This window comes from Penicillium robsamsonii (assembly GCF_028829455.1).
Source record: "Penicillium robsamsonii strain IBT 29466 chromosome Unknown utg000003l_segment0_segment0, whole genome shotgun sequence".
Taxonomy (NCBI): Eukaryota; Fungi; Ascomycota; class Eurotiomycetes; order Eurotiales; family Aspergillaceae; genus Penicillium; species Penicillium robsamsonii.
Genome location: NW_026643221.1, coordinates 881,404 through 897,478, shown reverse-complemented (window position 1 = coordinate 897,478; position 16,075 = coordinate 881,404). Strand labels below are relative to the sequence as shown.

Genomic DNA, 16,075 nt, shown 5'->3' with positions numbered 1-16,075 from the left:
ACTAGCTCATTGCAATCTCTCAAAAATTTCGAGACCTCGTTCTCATCATGCCATGCATCGTTGTATGCAGCACTAAGATACATACGGCCACGCCCAAAAGAGACCAAGTCCCCTTCCTAACTCTTCCCCGGTTACCCAAGGACTCCAGCTCAAATTGGCCGTGGCATGGTCTCACAATATTATCGATGACGCCCAAGCTCGAGATAGAAATTGAGGGCGCCTCATTCTGTGCTGGGACAGGGGGTACTTCTGGTCCCGCCGGATAAGCGGGAGTAGAGAGAGCCCAGTAGTGCGGAACCAGTGAGATGTGTTCCTTGTCATCACGAATCCGAAGATACTAATTTTTGACCTGCTCAATAATTCCGAGGAACTCTTCTTTCTTCGCTTTGACAGTATTGCGCTCTTGGTCTTCCGTACATGAAGGTACGTCCATGGCAATTACCAGGCTTGATCCTGAAACTGAATAATATACAGCGGCCGCATGCCGAGGCGGGTTGTAGGGCTCTTTGCAGAGCGGAAGTTTGTTGATTAGGGAATAGTTAATATATTAGACATTTCGCTCATTAGGACCACGATATTGAAGATCTCTGAACACAAGGACTATGGCCGCGTGGTATACATGCATTACGCTAGCACCGATGCTCTTGATTGCATGGAGAAGTTTCCTGGACTGCTCAAGATCCAGATTGAGCTCAACTCGCTGATGACGTCTAGGAGCCGCTTGTCCATGTTGAAAAGGCAATTTCGCGATCTCATTCACGAAGCGAAGCATTTGCTTCGAACATTTCCCTAAGTCGAGTTTCCTGCTTTGCTTCCAAGAAGACTGGAATCCGAGCCGCAACCCGCAATGGGGGGCTTAGGTTCTTCCACTCGTTGCCAAAATTTGGCAAAGCGGAGCTGGAATTCTAAAGAAACAGAGGTGCGTATTTGAAAAGAGTGTTGAGAAGATGCTCTTGTGTTAGCAGCACTTGGCACCAATAGCATTCAGGGTAACAAATAATTTTTTAAGTATGAGAATGTAATACGAGGACCTCAAAGCTGAGTAGTATGTTTCGGACTGGGAAATTCGTCTTCCAAGGCAACCCGCATGGACATTTTGTTGGTCCTGTGTGGGAGGTTAGCACCATCCAGGAACCAGATTGGTTCGAGCCCAAACACCTAGATCGAGTACAGCACCGGGATAATACCACATCCTCTCTCCTTTCCCCCAATCAATATATGGCTACGATTTAACCTTACTCCTATACCTTAAGAGCCGATTGCCACCAGCGGTTCCAGGATACAGTATACGTAGCGACAACACATTTGAAGATTCAATATGGTAGTTCTGTAGCGTTAAACCAATTCAATTTTCTTTCTAATTAAGCATAAAGATGGAGTATGAAAACCAGGAAACAAACCAGATAATAAGTAGTACAAAACCCGACAATAAGTAGGTGTCAGATGGAGCGACATCTTCGGTGAAATGAAAAGGGCAGTGCGTCGGCTAAAGAGGCGGCGCAGTGGTTAGTATGGACCAGAGTAGGAAGAAAGGGGCGACAAGTGTAAAATAGAGGAGCTAAAGGGAGGGGGGGAAGAAGAAAAGAGGCTAATAGAGCGAGGTTTGGTCTTTTATATCAGGTCGATAGTAGGAGGTTACAGAACAGCATATAAGGGTGCTAAGCCGGGAACGGGAAAACTAACCACATGCAGTAATTCACAGGTCCCAATATTACAAAAACAAAGACAAAGTCAAACGATCAACCACGATGAAACTATGACAGTATCAAATCAAAATGCAGAATATCAGATAGATGAGGGGCTAACAACACGCGCCATGTGTGTGGGTAAGTATATATGAATATTGCCTGCATGAGAGTAAGAAAAAAGCAAGAGTATAAAAACAAATCGCAAATTGAAACCGAAGCATGAGTGAAGCAAGAGTGAAATGAAACGGGGTGTAAAAGCAGACAAAGGGGGAATTGATGAAAAGCAAGGGGAAAATGTGAAGAAAAACAAAGAAAAGAAAGAGACCGTGAATTCGTTGTATGCATCAATATCATCAAGACGCTTTTTAAGTGGGAGGAAAAGACCAAAATTCTCATATCCGGTTGAATGTTGAGTTGTGGACATAGAAGCCCAATCTAGAAATCATCGTCCATCTCATCACTATCCCATTCGTCTTCACGGTCGTTTTGTACTAGATCCAAAAATCGCTGGAGACCAGGGTGTGCCTGTGCTCTACCTGGTCGGATTGCAAGGGCTTCCCATTGGATGGGGCCGTCTTCGTCTGCCAATGGTTCTGCAGGAACCTCTGCCCACCGGACAGGACGTCTGGGATCACCAGCCTGTGGAGGGAGACGATTGGCAGGAATGTCCGCCCATCTGACAGGGCGTCTGGCCTGACGTCTCGCATTTCGGTTTCGTACCTCGGCCATGGCACGAGCTTGGGCTTGACGTTCAGCTGCAGCTGCGCGGGCAGCTGCGTGGTCACGCTGGCCAGGTCTGCCGCCCCCGCGGTTGACTTGGGGTGGAACGGGGGCAGGAGGAGGAGGGTGTCGGTGATGAAGGTCATCTTCATCGTTATCAAATTCAAATGCAGGGTGGTCGTCATCGCTTTCATCGGTTTCTTCGTGAATGGCTACCACCGGTGGGTCATCGTCAAAGTGTAGGAGTGCATCTGGGATACGGTGGAGTGCTTCGGCTCCGTCGGGATTAATGCCATCACCACCTTCCAAATCCCAAAGACGATTGAAGCATTGGCCTTTCTGGTCGTTGAAATGCATGTATGGGTTGTCCGCACATAGCCAGGCTGAGCAAAGGTAGCAGAAGTGTGTGTCACACTGGAAGCAGCGCATATGATTGCATCCCATTTGCTTTTGGCAGGGGACATTGCAAGTCGGGCAAGGGGTAGTGTATAGACGCAGGTACTCTTCGGTTGCCTTTTCCTCCTCTGTGGGTTCGCCGTCGCGGCGTGGGAAACAGCGTACCAACTCGCCATGCCAGCCCTTCTTGCACACGCAGCAAAAGGCGTAGTTGCAGTCTTCGCAGATAGACACACGCTCCGCCATGGGAGGAAGCTCCCCATCATTGACTTCGTTGCGGGGCTCGGATCCATCTTCTTCGTCAGAACTATTCAAGTCATCCGACATGGGATCTTCTGGCTTTGGGTGTCGCTTGGATCGTGCAGCTCCTTGGCACCATTGCCGTGGACAGTAGACTGTGGTCTTGTCGGCTTCAATTTTCTTCTTCCTCTTAAGGAACGCATATCGTTGAACGGTTTCAGTGGTTAGAGGGATTTGGAGTAGCTCGCTTGGTCCCAGGGTACGATCACGCTTCTTGCGGGGCGGGATCTGGCCGTCGCCCGGTGCAGCTGCAGGTCTCTTGTTGTATTCACAATCCGGTGCCATGCATTTAACACTGTCAACATCACCCTCTGTGATGCAGCTGTTGTAGAAATCCTGCAAACATTGAATGCAGAACACGTGGGAGCAGCGAAGTAATCGATAGCAAACGGTGCCCTTTTTTGGTTCAAGGCACACCCCACATTCAAAAGTCCCCTGCTCAAACTTTTCCCGCTCGGCCTTTTTATTATAGTCCAGTAGTGCGATCTTCAAGTCTCGCGATAAACAGACTTCCCCAGACGGCTCCTGGATATTGAAAGTTGTTTCTGCAAGTTGCTGAAGGTGATCTATGTAGGTAAAGACGACCAGATCTTTTCCACATTCTTCCCAGAGTCGGTGGCAATCGCTGGATAATTGTTTGATGACCGAGGAAGGTAGCCATGAAGGGATCGTTCTCAGGTGAATGATAGGCGGCTTTTCGGTTGGGTAGCCCTGTGGCAATTCAATCTCGAGGTTAAGCGGAGGCAAATGTGAGAGTACATGGACATCTCTGATGGGTGGGTGGTCCAATTCCCCCTTGGACTCATCTAATGAGGTTGGAGGGGTAATGGCGGGTGCAGTTTCGAGCGGTTGCTGAAAATATATTGAGGTTGGGGCGGAAGGTGCGACTGGAAGATCGAGGACGGCTTTAAACGGAGAGGAAGGATCGATTTGTATTTCTGGAAAGATCGCAGCAATCGAGGAAAGCTCGACCGAGCGGTCATCCTCCGGGAAGTCCAGTTCGGTCATAGCGAGATGAAACCAAGTATGCTCACTTGTGAAGATTTCTCTTAGGTGGGGGGGGGGCGGTTGTATATTTTTTGCCTCCAATATGATGCTAGTGAATCGCAATTTGGAGACAATGAGTGTCTCCTGCAACAAAAAAAACTCAGCAACACTGGCTCATCGTAAAATTATCGAAGGTAATGATGATGACCGATCCCAAGTGAATTGTCACTAAGGACGATCGGGCACAAAAGGGGGGGTTATATCCTGCAGGAAGATCACTTCGAATCAGCGTTGCGACTGAGACCCTGGTAAAAAATCAGACCAACCAAAGATGAAGATGTTCGGAGTATTCGTTCTATGGGCCAATGTTCGGCAGAAAGTCGGGAGGGGTCTAGAAGATGATGCAATAGAGAGTCTGGGGTTTGAAGAGAGAACAACGGCGTCATTGTTTGAAAGTGAAGTGGGTAGATGGAGACAATAGAAGAAAGAGAAAGAACAAACAGATCCAGATTAGATCCAAAGAAGAAATGGCAAATCCCCTTGGATGCCTAAAAATGGAGGAAATAATTTGCCCTCGAAGTCCCCGCTGCCCAATCTGCTTATCGTGATAAGGTGAAAAGAGTCTTGGCGGTCTTGGCTTTGACCCTGATATCCCTGAATCTCCGAATTAGGGGATTTTGGAAACTTCCTATTATTCACTCTTTTAACCCCAACAATGGGAGACACTCCGCTGGCGTCGTTGTCTCTGACTCATGTCCACTACGTTAGTTACATGCTTGGATATCAAAATGTTTTACTGACTTAATTCCAGAACCCCGAGGACCGACTGTCCTTTGCCTCAGCATGGTTGGCCCTGATCCCACAGGCACTATGTGTGTCCTATGCAACTTTGATTTGGTCAACAAGAGAGGTGGAAGTCATCTTGATGTTTGTAGGACAGATGGGCTGTGAAGCCTTAAACTTTGTCCTCAAACGTTTCATCAAGGAAGAGCGACCGAAAGGTGAGTTGTCGATGTTGATGGTCTCGTGGGTACCTTCCTAAACTAACACGTGTAATTCACAGAAATGTTCGGCAAGGGATATGGAATGCCATCTTCACACGCCCAATTCATGACCTTCTTCTCCGTCTACCTCACCTTCTTCCTTCTCTTCCGTCACAGCAAAGCTTCCGCCAGCTCCTACCCCAATGTCGCCGTCCTCCTACGAGTCCTGGTCATGCTGGCCCTTTGCATTGGAGCTGCTGGTGTGGCTGCCAGCCGGGTCTATCTTAACTACCACACCCCGAGACAAGTCCTTGCCGGCTGTGGTGCTGGATTCGTATGTGCTTGTGGCTGGTTCATGGTCACCAGCCTGCTCCGAAGCACTGGGCTTATTGAATGGGCCATGGAGACTACTGTGTCCCGGTTGGTGAGAATTCGTGATCTCGTCCTAAGTGAGGATCTGGCTGAGGCTGGCTGGCAACGTTGGGAGGCTCAGAGATTGAAGCGTCGCGGTCTTAGTAAGAAGTCAGAGTAAGGGGTGTCCCCTTTTCGCGTATATATCCTACCATAGTAGCGAGCGGATATTCGTCTGTTGATTAAATTGTGTGAAATCAATTGTATTCTATGTCTTTCTCTTCAACCGTCGTAAATCTCGAAATAAATAGCACAATGGCTTTGTAGTCTGGTCACGTGTCAGCTGGCCTCCCGCTTCAACAGCTACCGACCACCCCTCGTGCACTGCAAAGACTTAGAAAATGTGTAGTGATCCATTTGCATGAGTCGCGTTCAATTTCTGGGCTCCTTTCTTTTCACTCTTTTACCTGATGTATGGAGCGTTGGTACCTTGGTGATCCACCGAACGACTTTCTGCCAGGAACACAGAACTCAGCAAGTCCTCAATGATGGACATGCCTTCAGATCCACCCAAAACCACTATGCAGGAGCATCATATTGTCAAGGCAGATGAGGTCGATCAAACTGGGACCGATATATCGCCAGTTTCAGATGACCAACTCATGGAGGAGGTGGCTGAGGGGCTCCGCCAGGAACAGGCCTCACAGGCCGCACCCGCTCCTGAGACGGCGCCCCCTGCGCCCGAAAAATCCATGAAACGACCCGAGCTTCGTCGTGAAGGCTCTGCTCCGCCTCCTCCGATGCAGCCGCCCCCTCCAGCTCCCGCCCAGGAGACTACGGATCGGGGTGCGAGCTCCCTGAGCTTATCGGATTTGCGGAAACTTGTGGGTGAAATGCCCAAGATCGAGCAACCAGCCTATGCTTTTGAATATGCCGACGCCCAATCATTTCCCGATGAGCTCGACGAGTGGTTCCAGTATAACGCCTTTGATCGTGTCATGTTAACCGGCACGAAAACGACTTTTAACCAGAAATGGCCTGCGTTTTGCCAGCAACGCCAGCGAGACACTCCCGGCTTGTCTTGGCTTGACGCATCCAAGGATTTACGTCGTTCGTTTGTTTCTCAGTTGCTTGGGGATTTGCAGCTTGCTGAAGTCTCGGCGCGATTGGAAGCCCTTGAAACCATTTGCTATGTCGTCACTGGTGTATGGGGTCTCAGCGGTGGGAGAGTAGCACCCGACTATCCTGCGGATGGGTATTCCGAGTCAGCAGCCGAAACGCCACTGCACAACTCATTGCAGATTCAGTGCATCGAGCAGAATGTTTCCCTTCTCCAGGAATGCTCGGGCGTTACCGCCTTGGTACAGTACATGTGCCGCCTTTTTGATAAGACCCGCTCGGCACTCGGATCGGACTCTAGCGACGTTGATTACGAGCGAATTGGCCCTGGTGATATTGCGGCACCGGAGCGTGAGGCCAACTTGGTCCTTACAAGTTTATACTTTGCCGTGGAAGTGGGTCGCAGGCAACAGGCGCGCGACCCTCAGTGCAGCTCGATCCGCGATGCACTGACCAGCTCAAATCCTAGTCTATTGGTCTCCATTGTTGAAATCATCGCTCGATTGCGTTGGGACGAATCTGCCAATATTCCTTTGACCAGGATCCTGCTGTTGTTGTGGAAGTCGCTGCTTCTTGTCTTCGGCGGGACCGATGATTTAAAACGCGCAAAGGAAGTGCTGGAGCCTGCCGTTCCCTCTGAGAAAGATGATTCCAAACGCAGGACTCCATTTTTACACGCCTCCCCTCTGGACTACCATCTCTTCCGGCAAGAAATCACTTCCAAATACCCAGCTTACAACCCTCCGCCACTTATCGTCCCACTGGAATTGGAAAACAATTCCATTCTACCCCCTCTTCCCCACAATGTGGCCAGGATGAACCCATCCAGTGGTATCTTTTGTGGTGTGGCCCCATCAATCTCCGGTGGAAATGGCTCTATTCTTCAGCAGGCTGTTCACATTGCAACCCCGGCCCCATCTCCACCTCCATCCCCCGCCGGTCCAGGAGGGAAAGCTGGGAAAAAACAAAACTATCAGACCAATCAGAACTTCCCCTTCATGTACCCTCCCTTGGATGATTCCAGCAACCGCATTGGCGGGAAGGGCACAACGGAGCGCCAGGATGCCTTGGTTGGAAAGAGATGGGAAGGCAGTGATGTCCCTGCGTCAATTATTGAAGCCGGAAAGCTCTTTTCGACGCATGTGAAAATGACCCGTGCGATGCGACAGCTTTGGCAGGAGCGTGAACACTTCATGCAGTACGACCGCGGCTGGAACTCCGAGGACGCTGCTCACTTCCCTGATAACATCTCAGATGACCTACCAGATGATTTTGAACATTTAGATTTGTCGGGTGACGACGAGAAGGCAGAGCCTAAACCCAAGCCAGCAGAGAAAGAAACAGACGACCCCGATATCCAGCGGCGCCTGGATGCGGTTGACTCATTCTATGTGAGTACATGCTTCTTAAGACCCAATTTCAACATTCGCTTACTGTTTACCAGACCCATACTCTATCTCATCTTCAGTCCATCACCATCGTATTCTTGAAAATTATCCTGACAAATGTCAGCGCAGTTGTCAGCCAGGCTACTAGCCAAACTACCCAGGGCATGAGGTGAGCTCAGACATTTCAAATAACAACGAATGCGTTCTAACACAATTTTCAGTAATGGTCATTCCATGAATGGCTCCTCTCATAATCTCCTTTCTGATGCATCCATTGATGAGCTAGACAATATTCGTCTCCGTGAGATCACTGGGAAAGCCGTGTCTGGAATTCTGTTGCTTCTGCTTAAGTGGTTTAAGCGATCTCGTGAGTCTACTCCCCGAATCTTTTTTTATGGGTGACATACCGCTAACCCATGAAGATATCTTGAAATTTGAATATATGACACAGCTATTACTTGACTCTAACTACATCCCCTTGATTCTCAAGATGTTTGCACATCAAGATGTTGACCAAACCGTGGCGTATAAAAATGACCGCGAAGACTTATCGTATGTTACTCTGTTACTTAACCTCATTCGCTAAGCTAGCTCGCCCACTAACACAAACCCCAGCTTCTTCCACTTCTGTCAAAGCAACACCGGTCTCCCCGTGGAAACCGAAGAAGACTCCTGCGGTGACACGGAAAGCGAAGACGATGCCATGCCACCCCCGATCGCCCGCCACCGCTCCGATCCAACAGCAAACGGCAGCATGCCAGGCCTCTCCGAGGAAGAATCCCTAACGGATATCCTCAGCGGACCGACACGCCCCGAAGTCGACGAACTAGGGTACCCAACCGCGCCCCTCCCCAAAGAACCAATCAAAGTATTCTCCTTCCGCAACTTCTTCTCCGCCATCAACTACCTACACGTCATGCAAAAGATCACGCGCAATAAAGCCCACCGCTGCCTCCTACTAGTGCAGTACAAATCAAGCAACATCCTCCGCAAGGGTCTCAAGATCCCAGACCCGCACCTTCGCTTCTACACCCTCAAACTCTTCAAATCCCAAGTTCCCTACTGCGGTCGCAAATGGCGCCAGAGCAACATGCGTGTCATCACCGCTATCTACTTGTACTGTCGTCCCGAGTTGCGCGATGACTGGCTCGCTGGCTCTGACGTCGACGCTGAGGTTGAAGAGGCTTTGCCGTTGGAACAGGCGCTTCGTGGTCTTACGCACTGGTGGCATCTGCGTCAGTACAAAGATGTGATGGGCGGTGACGAGGGTGCGTCTATGATGGAGGAAGAACGTGATTTCTTCGTTCGAGAACTTGAGTCTATGGGCTGGGGTGCTGCTGATGAGATGCTCGGTGGGACTTGCGAGGAGGAGGTCAGTGCTCCTATGATGCAGCAGGGCAGTGAATGGGAGGGTGTGCCGCTTCCTATGGAAGGGTGGTCGTAAGATCCCTGTCTTGTGAGGCAATGAGATCAATGAAAGTGCTTTCTATACCCGCTGTGGTTTTTCTGTTCGGTTATGTAGTCGATTTTACTGCTATGTTTGTTATTCATGTTTGGTTTTCGGCTTGGGTCTACTTTGTCTTTCTATAGTTATCTTTGGAAATTCAAAATTCAAGTTTCCCTGATTTCCGGTGTCCATACTACTTCGAGACTCTTTCTTTTTATCCCACCCACCGTTTGAAGGTTCTAGCCAGGACAACTAACTCCGAGACACGTGCTGACCGAGTGAATGAGTTGAGTCGCTAGATGTAATATGCTTAAGTTCTCATATATTCCTATCCAAGTGCCTATTTTACAGAATTAGGTGATAATGCCGGATATCATTATGACCCCTTACTGTTCAACCCGCAACATTGTCGAGCATCCCCATGCTTTCCCCGGATTGATACCCTAAATCCAAGTCCAAGTCCAAGCTACTTGAAGTAGCGATTATCTCTGATTGAGTTCCATGAAGCTGATACAGCTATTTTCGGCTACGGGTTTTTCCAAATACCTTCAATAGAATGGTATGGAAAGTAGGGTTTCCCTTCCGCTCGGCCACATTAAAGCCAAAGTTGTACGTGGGCAGAGTTCTAATATATAAAAATAAACTTAAGATGTAGCCTTTAGAAACGTCGAGCTAGTATATGAAACATTGGTGCGCAAGCGGAACCGGGGTAGCCGCTTCTACTTTACACTCTACTCCATCGGCCGTAATCGTCTGTAAATGATTAGTCTCCGAGTCGTATTCCATAGTTTCAAACATAAAGTACCGACTCACAAAGGCTTCGGCATCAACCTCCATCTTTGGCGTGGCATTGTTGAATTTCATGTCAAGCTTAGTGACTGTGCGAGTATTCTTCACAATTTCGACCTGCTTTTCAGGTCGTAGGATTTGACGGAGCCCTTCTCCATACCAGCCTTGGAAACAAAAACCACACTACTCGAGGGTAAAGGGGCTAGGTTGTTGTCAGCTCAGGATATCTTATAGATAAGAAGAGGACTTTATTAAGCTTACCGCAAACATAACATGGATGTCGATACCACCGGCAGTGATTATTCTCCCCTCTGCAGCAATAATATCCGCCTTGGATCCAATCACCGGGGCAGGATTCACCTCATCCATCACATCATGATTGCCGGTCTTTCCGATCCCCACAATGACCCCATCTTTCACTCCAATATCGGCTTTGAAGATTCCACTCCAGAACGCATTCACCAAAACTAGGTCCGCACACTCGTCATCTGCACATCCAGCAGCTTGTCCAATTCTGTGGCGTAGAGTCTTACCACCTCTAAACGTACACTCGTCTCCGTGTGCTATATAGTCCTTTTCAATCTTCACCCACAGATCTGTTGAGCCCAGACGGACCAAGTCACCGATAGTCAGGCCATGCATTAAGATATATGAAAGTTGATCCATCGCAAAGGGCCCGAGCTTTTATATATTAACGAGCACCTCCTCGGAAGTGTGTCGGAACCCTTCCTCCCTGGTGCATTGCAGTACTGCGTTGGTGTGGGACAGGTCAATGGTTCCTGTTGCAATACTGCTCCCCCGCTTGATGGTTTTGAGACCACTGATCTGCATCAAATTCACAATTTTAGTGTCGCCGGGCTCTAAGTGAGTGGATGTCCCAGCGGGTTTCAAGGTGGTAGCCATAAGCTTTGATCCGGTCGAAATCCAGCTCGGGGTTTGATCAATGCCTACTCTGTTGTTGGTTATATCACTAGCTAACCTGGTTTTGTCACTTTCTGGTTCAGAAAGGGGGACCATGAAGAAACTCTTGATCCAAGATAGTCTGATTCTGGATGAAACATCGTCTACCAAGATAAGAATGAGATGGACGATCTCGGGGTTTTTGGCACTCTCACCATTCGAGGCCTAATATTTCCTTCTCTCGGCGACTTCTTTCTCGCGGAGTTTTCCCGTCTCCCGCGTATTCAAACAGATGGGAAACTCCATGGACAAGCTGGTTTGCACTCCGGCGAATCTGTCAAAGCATGAACTGCTGCTTCCGTGCAAGACTCTGTCATTGTCAAATTTGGCTCTCGGGATGTCGATGCTGCAGAACGTTGGTTGAAGAACATGATATTGCAAGATGGAACAGTGGAGAGGGAATTTTGGGAACGCTCTCTGCTATGTCTACATTGAGTGGTCTCCATGATTGACATTCCCTATCATAATGGGTTCGTATCATATAGCAGCTGGAAATCAGATCTCACATGTACAGATATCTTTCGTAAGAGACAACTTCCTATGGTCCCACTATATGATATGGTTGGATGAGAGAAGACCCGGATGCTTTGTGCCCAGCCCTTGCGGCATATAATAGTTCTTTAGTCCTAGTCCCTTTGCTGTTTCAGTTAGCATATTGTGTTTGTTTCGAGGTACATACTTGGGGTTTAGAAGTGGGCAAGTTCTACGTGGGGTGGATTTTTATCAACAGTACAAGTCAACATGATCTCCAGGCACGACTAAAAGCGAAAGTTTAGAGCGCGAAGTGTTTTGGACGCCTAGGGTCAATGATGCCTTTTAATTGAATGTCTCGAGCATGTAGCGAGAGGGCCTTTTGAACTTTTCATTCCAAAATATGCGTGAACCCGAACCGAGTATATGGTGATGACTACATAGGTATTAGGGCAAGATCCTCAGTATATATTTCAATTCTGACTGAACGTTCGGGGATCTACCAGCAGAGTATTGAGAAAATACAACAACGCCAGCAAGGTATACAAGAAATAATGTAGCCGTCTATCTAGTTCGAGGCAAAAAAATTGGGACGAGCCGGGATTGAACCAGCGACCTTGCGAACTTCAGTCGCACGCTCTCCCAACTGAGCTATCGTCCCATGTTGGAATGATGTCATTAGCATTGTACTGATACATACTGCTGGGCTTGAATGCCATTTGTGGTGGATATTTGTAATTTCTCAAGAGAGAAATGCGGCGCTAGGATTGGAGTATTAAGAAAGCCAACAGTGGAATGATGAAACTAAATAAAATACTTGGGTGATCTCCTTGTCTGCTTCTCCTTGGTCTTCTTGGGTATGTGAAGCATTGTGTCATACTTTTTGCTACGGAGATTACCTCCTAGGGTCACTACATTCAACTCTCTTGAGTTGCGGATACCGCGTTTTGTGCGTTCATGTCTGTATATTCTGTGAGATAACCCAATAATCATCTAAATAATTGCGAGATTAGTTATCATTCATTCGTGCTTGAAATAAATTTCCCAAATCAAAAGCAACCAAGGCAAAAATATGTATCCATCCATCTACTTTCTGGCTCGTCCCTCTATGTGTACATAGCACATAAATGGGTAGAATATGGCAAATAACCATTACATACATGTACTGTATTTCAAATTATGGTCCTTGTAGGCTATACGCAGCACCGATGGCCTACCCCTACTATAAGTACGAGAGATCGATATAAGGTGCGGAGAATAATGCATGCGTTATATATATATTCACAGCCATGCAATATCGATATATACTATGCCAAAATTCTTGACATGCTAGGTCATCAATTCAAGTAATCTGTGAGCTATGCCTCTCATGCGCATTTATGCACCCTAGCGTCCCGCGGATCTTATATGCTTGTCCATTGAATTTGTAAACAATATTGAAGACGTGGAACAAAAATGTTATATTTTCTTAATAATGTATTCAAGAGCTTAACTCTTCATCCCAAATGGGACGATAGCTCAGTTGGGAGAGCGTGCGACTGAAGTTCGCAAGGTCGCTGGTTCGATCCCGGCTCGTCCCATTATTTTTTTTGCATTATTCGTCTGCTCGGCTAGTTACGGACCAAGTGTGCCTGCCACATGGATGGATATAAATAACGCTCTCATTGGATACTGACTGCCTAGCCGTACGTAAGCCGGCTCCTCGAAGCACATCTATATATGCATGTCTATGCAATTTCAAATTGTATGCATTTTTGTATTTCGTAATATCCACCTACAATACAACACTTCCTACCTCAACTAAGGATGACACCGCATGGGTACATTAACAGGTAAAATCCTGCTAGATCCATTTAAATTCAGAATGAATACATATGTACTATATAGCACACAGCGTTACGTGCACTAAAGCCCACGGAAAAACCTGTTTTACTACCACATATGATTCGGGTTAGCTGTGCCTGGCGCCTAGGCCCATTGACCGATGCCCATTTGTGCTACAGCCGCGCCCCATCCTCGTTCAACCTCACTCTTCTGGCGGGAGCCATTTTCGGCTCCTTTGTTGACCGTCCTGCTTCCCTGAGTCTGCGACTCATTTACCAGTTACATTCCGGGTAAATTGTTATGTATCAAGGGACACGTAAGATTAACTGCCGTCATTAACAAATGCAATGAAATCCAAAATCCCGTTCAAAACGAATAGATTGCTGGTGGGCTTTCTTTTCTATTCGTTCCCGGGATCGGATTTGACCTACCTCCTTATATGGGTGAGTGAATGATGTTCTTCACTTAACATTCTGACTTCCCTAACATAAAAAAAAAAGAACAGCCCCGGTACACTACTATAATGGACCTTCGTTGAAGTAGCACATGCCCAGGGAAATCTTGAATACCCTGGGCCTATGATACGAATTGCAGGTGAAACCAAGCCACGGTTAGAATCAAGGAATCTCTCCATGACATTAGTCTTTCACGGTTCTCTCTATCTGATACGACTTCATGGGGCGCTTGGTGGCGTTGGCTGAACAAGAAGCTCGGTCGCTCGATCAAAGCGCACAGCGATGTTAAAATCATCAGTGAATTACTCCAAGAACTCAAAGTTTCTACAGAAAAAAAGACCCCTCAACTACTTGATAGGTTTTCGGTTGCAACACCTGAGATCAGCTCCATCAGTTCAACAGTTAACACTGCACTCGGGGATTTGAATCCGCGCACATGGGTAGACGATATCGGGTTTTACCCCAGAGGCTTAGCGGTGGCCGTGGGCTGTGCATAAAACCAACAGGATCTTTGGGAATACTCAGACGAGTTTGATAACTCACCTAATGCCCATGTTTTCACTATTGTCTACAGTGCATCTTCTATACACCAGCATCTTACCCCCCTCTCTCTGGCGAGGCTTTATTTCCATTCAATCGGGACGAAGGGCATTTTCTAGATTTCGAAGTCGGGCTAGATCATCTTCCCCAGACAAACGGGTCCCAGGATGCATTATAGTCCCGCCTTCGTTCGCAACTATTGGTCCTTCCTCGAGACTACCCATATTATTTTCCTCATATTCTTGTGACTGGGGAGAGAGTAACCTACCCGCAATTTCTAGCTACTTTGAGAGATGCCCTGGCTGAAATGATGCCTATATCGCCTGTGAATGTTTAGTCAAATACCCAGATAATGGGGATTATGTGGACCCTGCTATCGTCTTCAAAGCAGCCCCTCGAGGTGCAGCATTATATGCCCGAAGACGACAAGAGGTACAGGGCCTACAGGCCGACTGTACCGAACGCTCCAAATGCGAAGCGATAAGGAAAAGAGAGCGAGTGCGTCTTCCTTTGAAGGAAAATCTATGTTAAAGTAAATGACACGCCCTATTTGTTCACTTTTTCTTAAGATGCCATATGGTGCTCTTAGCGCATGAGTAATACTCGCCCAACCAAGACACACCAACTGCCGGGAAATATAATCCAATGAGAGTTGTGTCTAGGAGACACATTTAGTTAATTAATAAGCTCATGAGTCCAATAATCCCTGCATCTTGCATCCCAAATGGGACGATAGCTCAGTTGGGAGAGCGTGCGACTGAAGTTCGCAAGGTCGCTGGTTCAATCCCGGCTCGTCCCATATGTTTTTTACATTTCTTCATCAGCAGTTGTAAATTAGCTTCATGAGCCAAATATTCTTGATTCTTTCATCCCAAGTGGGACGATAGCTCAGTTGGGAGAGCGTGCGACTGAAGTTCGCAAGGTCGCTGGTTCAATCCCGGCTCGTCCCAATTTTTTTCGCCTCGATCGTCTAGATAGACGGCTGGCTACATTATTTCTTGCATACGCAGCATACCTTGCTAGCGTTGTTGTTTTTCTCAATTTATACTTGTAATAGATAAATACATCACAGGAGATGGAGTGAACTGCAAGAAGATAGACACGCAGGCGTCCAGACATTCCCAACAAAGGAAGGCTTGTTACGGCAATACATTGAATGCGGTTAGGCTGTTGTAATGGTTGGGTAGAAGGAGGGGAATGAGAAGGATAATTCGATAGTAAGTCTAGTTAATATTCACTAACTAGTTAGCTGTGACAAAACTATTCACTAGCTCCATGGACATAACTCTAGAAGATATCTTTGGAAAGGAGCAACTCTGCCAGTAACTCCATTGAGGGAAGAGGTAAAGATGGTGTTCCCACCAGGAGCTTCCTCGCTAGACCGGCGCGGTATGCTTCACTTACCTGTGTGTCCTTCGGGCCCATCTCCGGCGTTATATAGCCGTTAGCATTTCCATACACAGTTACGACGGTGTCTTAAGACGTATTAGTTTTTCGCGTGACAGGTGGGCGTTTTTGGAAAGAGGTCGTGTGGCACTTAGTGGCTTGACCGGGTAATGTAAGTCGTGGCTAGGAATGAGCCAACTGGAAGTCCAAAAAAAGTTCAGAATTGAGAGCACCCAGGCCAAAATCATTCATCATGTGGAAACCAAGCTGG

General features: G+C 47.6%; 6 protein-coding genes across 6 annotated transcripts; 3 read left to right on the top strand and 3 right to left on the bottom strand.

Annotated features, from left to right (window-relative positions):
- Positions 1–2,123: 2,123 nt before the first annotated feature.
- Positions 2,124–4,112, bottom strand: N7447_005054 (RBR-type E3 ubiquitin transferase; the record flags this gene model as incomplete). The annotated part of the gene is made up of 1 exon (XM_057229316.1): positions 2,124–4,112. One exon carries the CDS (start codon positions 4,110–4,112, stop codon positions 2,124–2,126), a length of 1,989 nt encoding a protein of 662 aa, XP_057084406.1.
- Positions 4,113–4,806: 694 nt separating this feature from the next.
- Positions 4,807–5,606, top strand: N7447_005053 (phosphatase PAP2 family protein; the record flags this gene model as incomplete). Its single annotated transcript, XM_057229315.1, has 3 exons — positions 4,807–4,854; positions 4,903–5,092; positions 5,155–5,606. 3 exons carry the CDS (start codon positions 4,807–4,809, stop codon positions 5,604–5,606), a joined length of 690 nt encoding a protein of 229 aa, XP_057084405.1.
- Positions 5,607–5,973: 367 nt separating this feature from the next.
- On the top strand, positions 5,974–9,376 carry N7447_005052 (FAR11/STRIP family protein; the record flags this gene model as incomplete). Its single annotated transcript, XM_057229314.1, has 5 exons — positions 5,974–7,935; positions 8,013–8,101; positions 8,154–8,299; positions 8,355–8,484; positions 8,548–9,376. 5 exons carry the CDS (start codon positions 5,974–5,976, stop codon positions 9,374–9,376), a joined length of 3,156 nt encoding a protein of 1,051 aa, XP_057084404.1.
- Positions 9,377–10,051: 675 nt separating this feature from the next.
- Positions 10,052–10,810, bottom strand: N7447_005051 (uncharacterized protein; the record flags this gene model as incomplete). The annotated part of the gene is made up of 3 exons (XM_057229313.1): positions 10,052–10,132; positions 10,193–10,351; positions 10,430–10,810. 3 exons carry the CDS (start codon positions 10,808–10,810, stop codon positions 10,052–10,054), a joined length of 621 nt encoding a protein of 206 aa, XP_057084403.1.
- Positions 10,811–10,852: 42 nt separating this feature from the next.
- Positions 10,853–11,071, bottom strand: N7447_005050 (uncharacterized protein; the record flags this gene model as incomplete). The annotated part of the gene is made up of 1 exon (XM_057229312.1): positions 10,853–11,071. One exon carries the CDS (start codon positions 11,069–11,071, stop codon positions 10,853–10,855), a length of 219 nt encoding a protein of 72 aa, XP_057084402.1.
- Positions 11,072–13,121: 2,050 nt separating this feature from the next.
- Positions 13,122–15,264, top strand: N7447_005049 (uncharacterized protein; the record flags this gene model as incomplete). The annotated part of the gene is made up of 3 exons (XM_057229311.1): positions 13,122–13,226; positions 14,556–14,662; positions 15,114–15,264. The coding sequence occupies 3 exons, from the start codon at positions 13,122–13,124 to the stop codon at positions 15,262–15,264; spliced, it is 363 nt and encodes a 120-aa protein (XP_057084401.1).
- Positions 15,265–16,075: the final 811 nt, after the last annotated feature.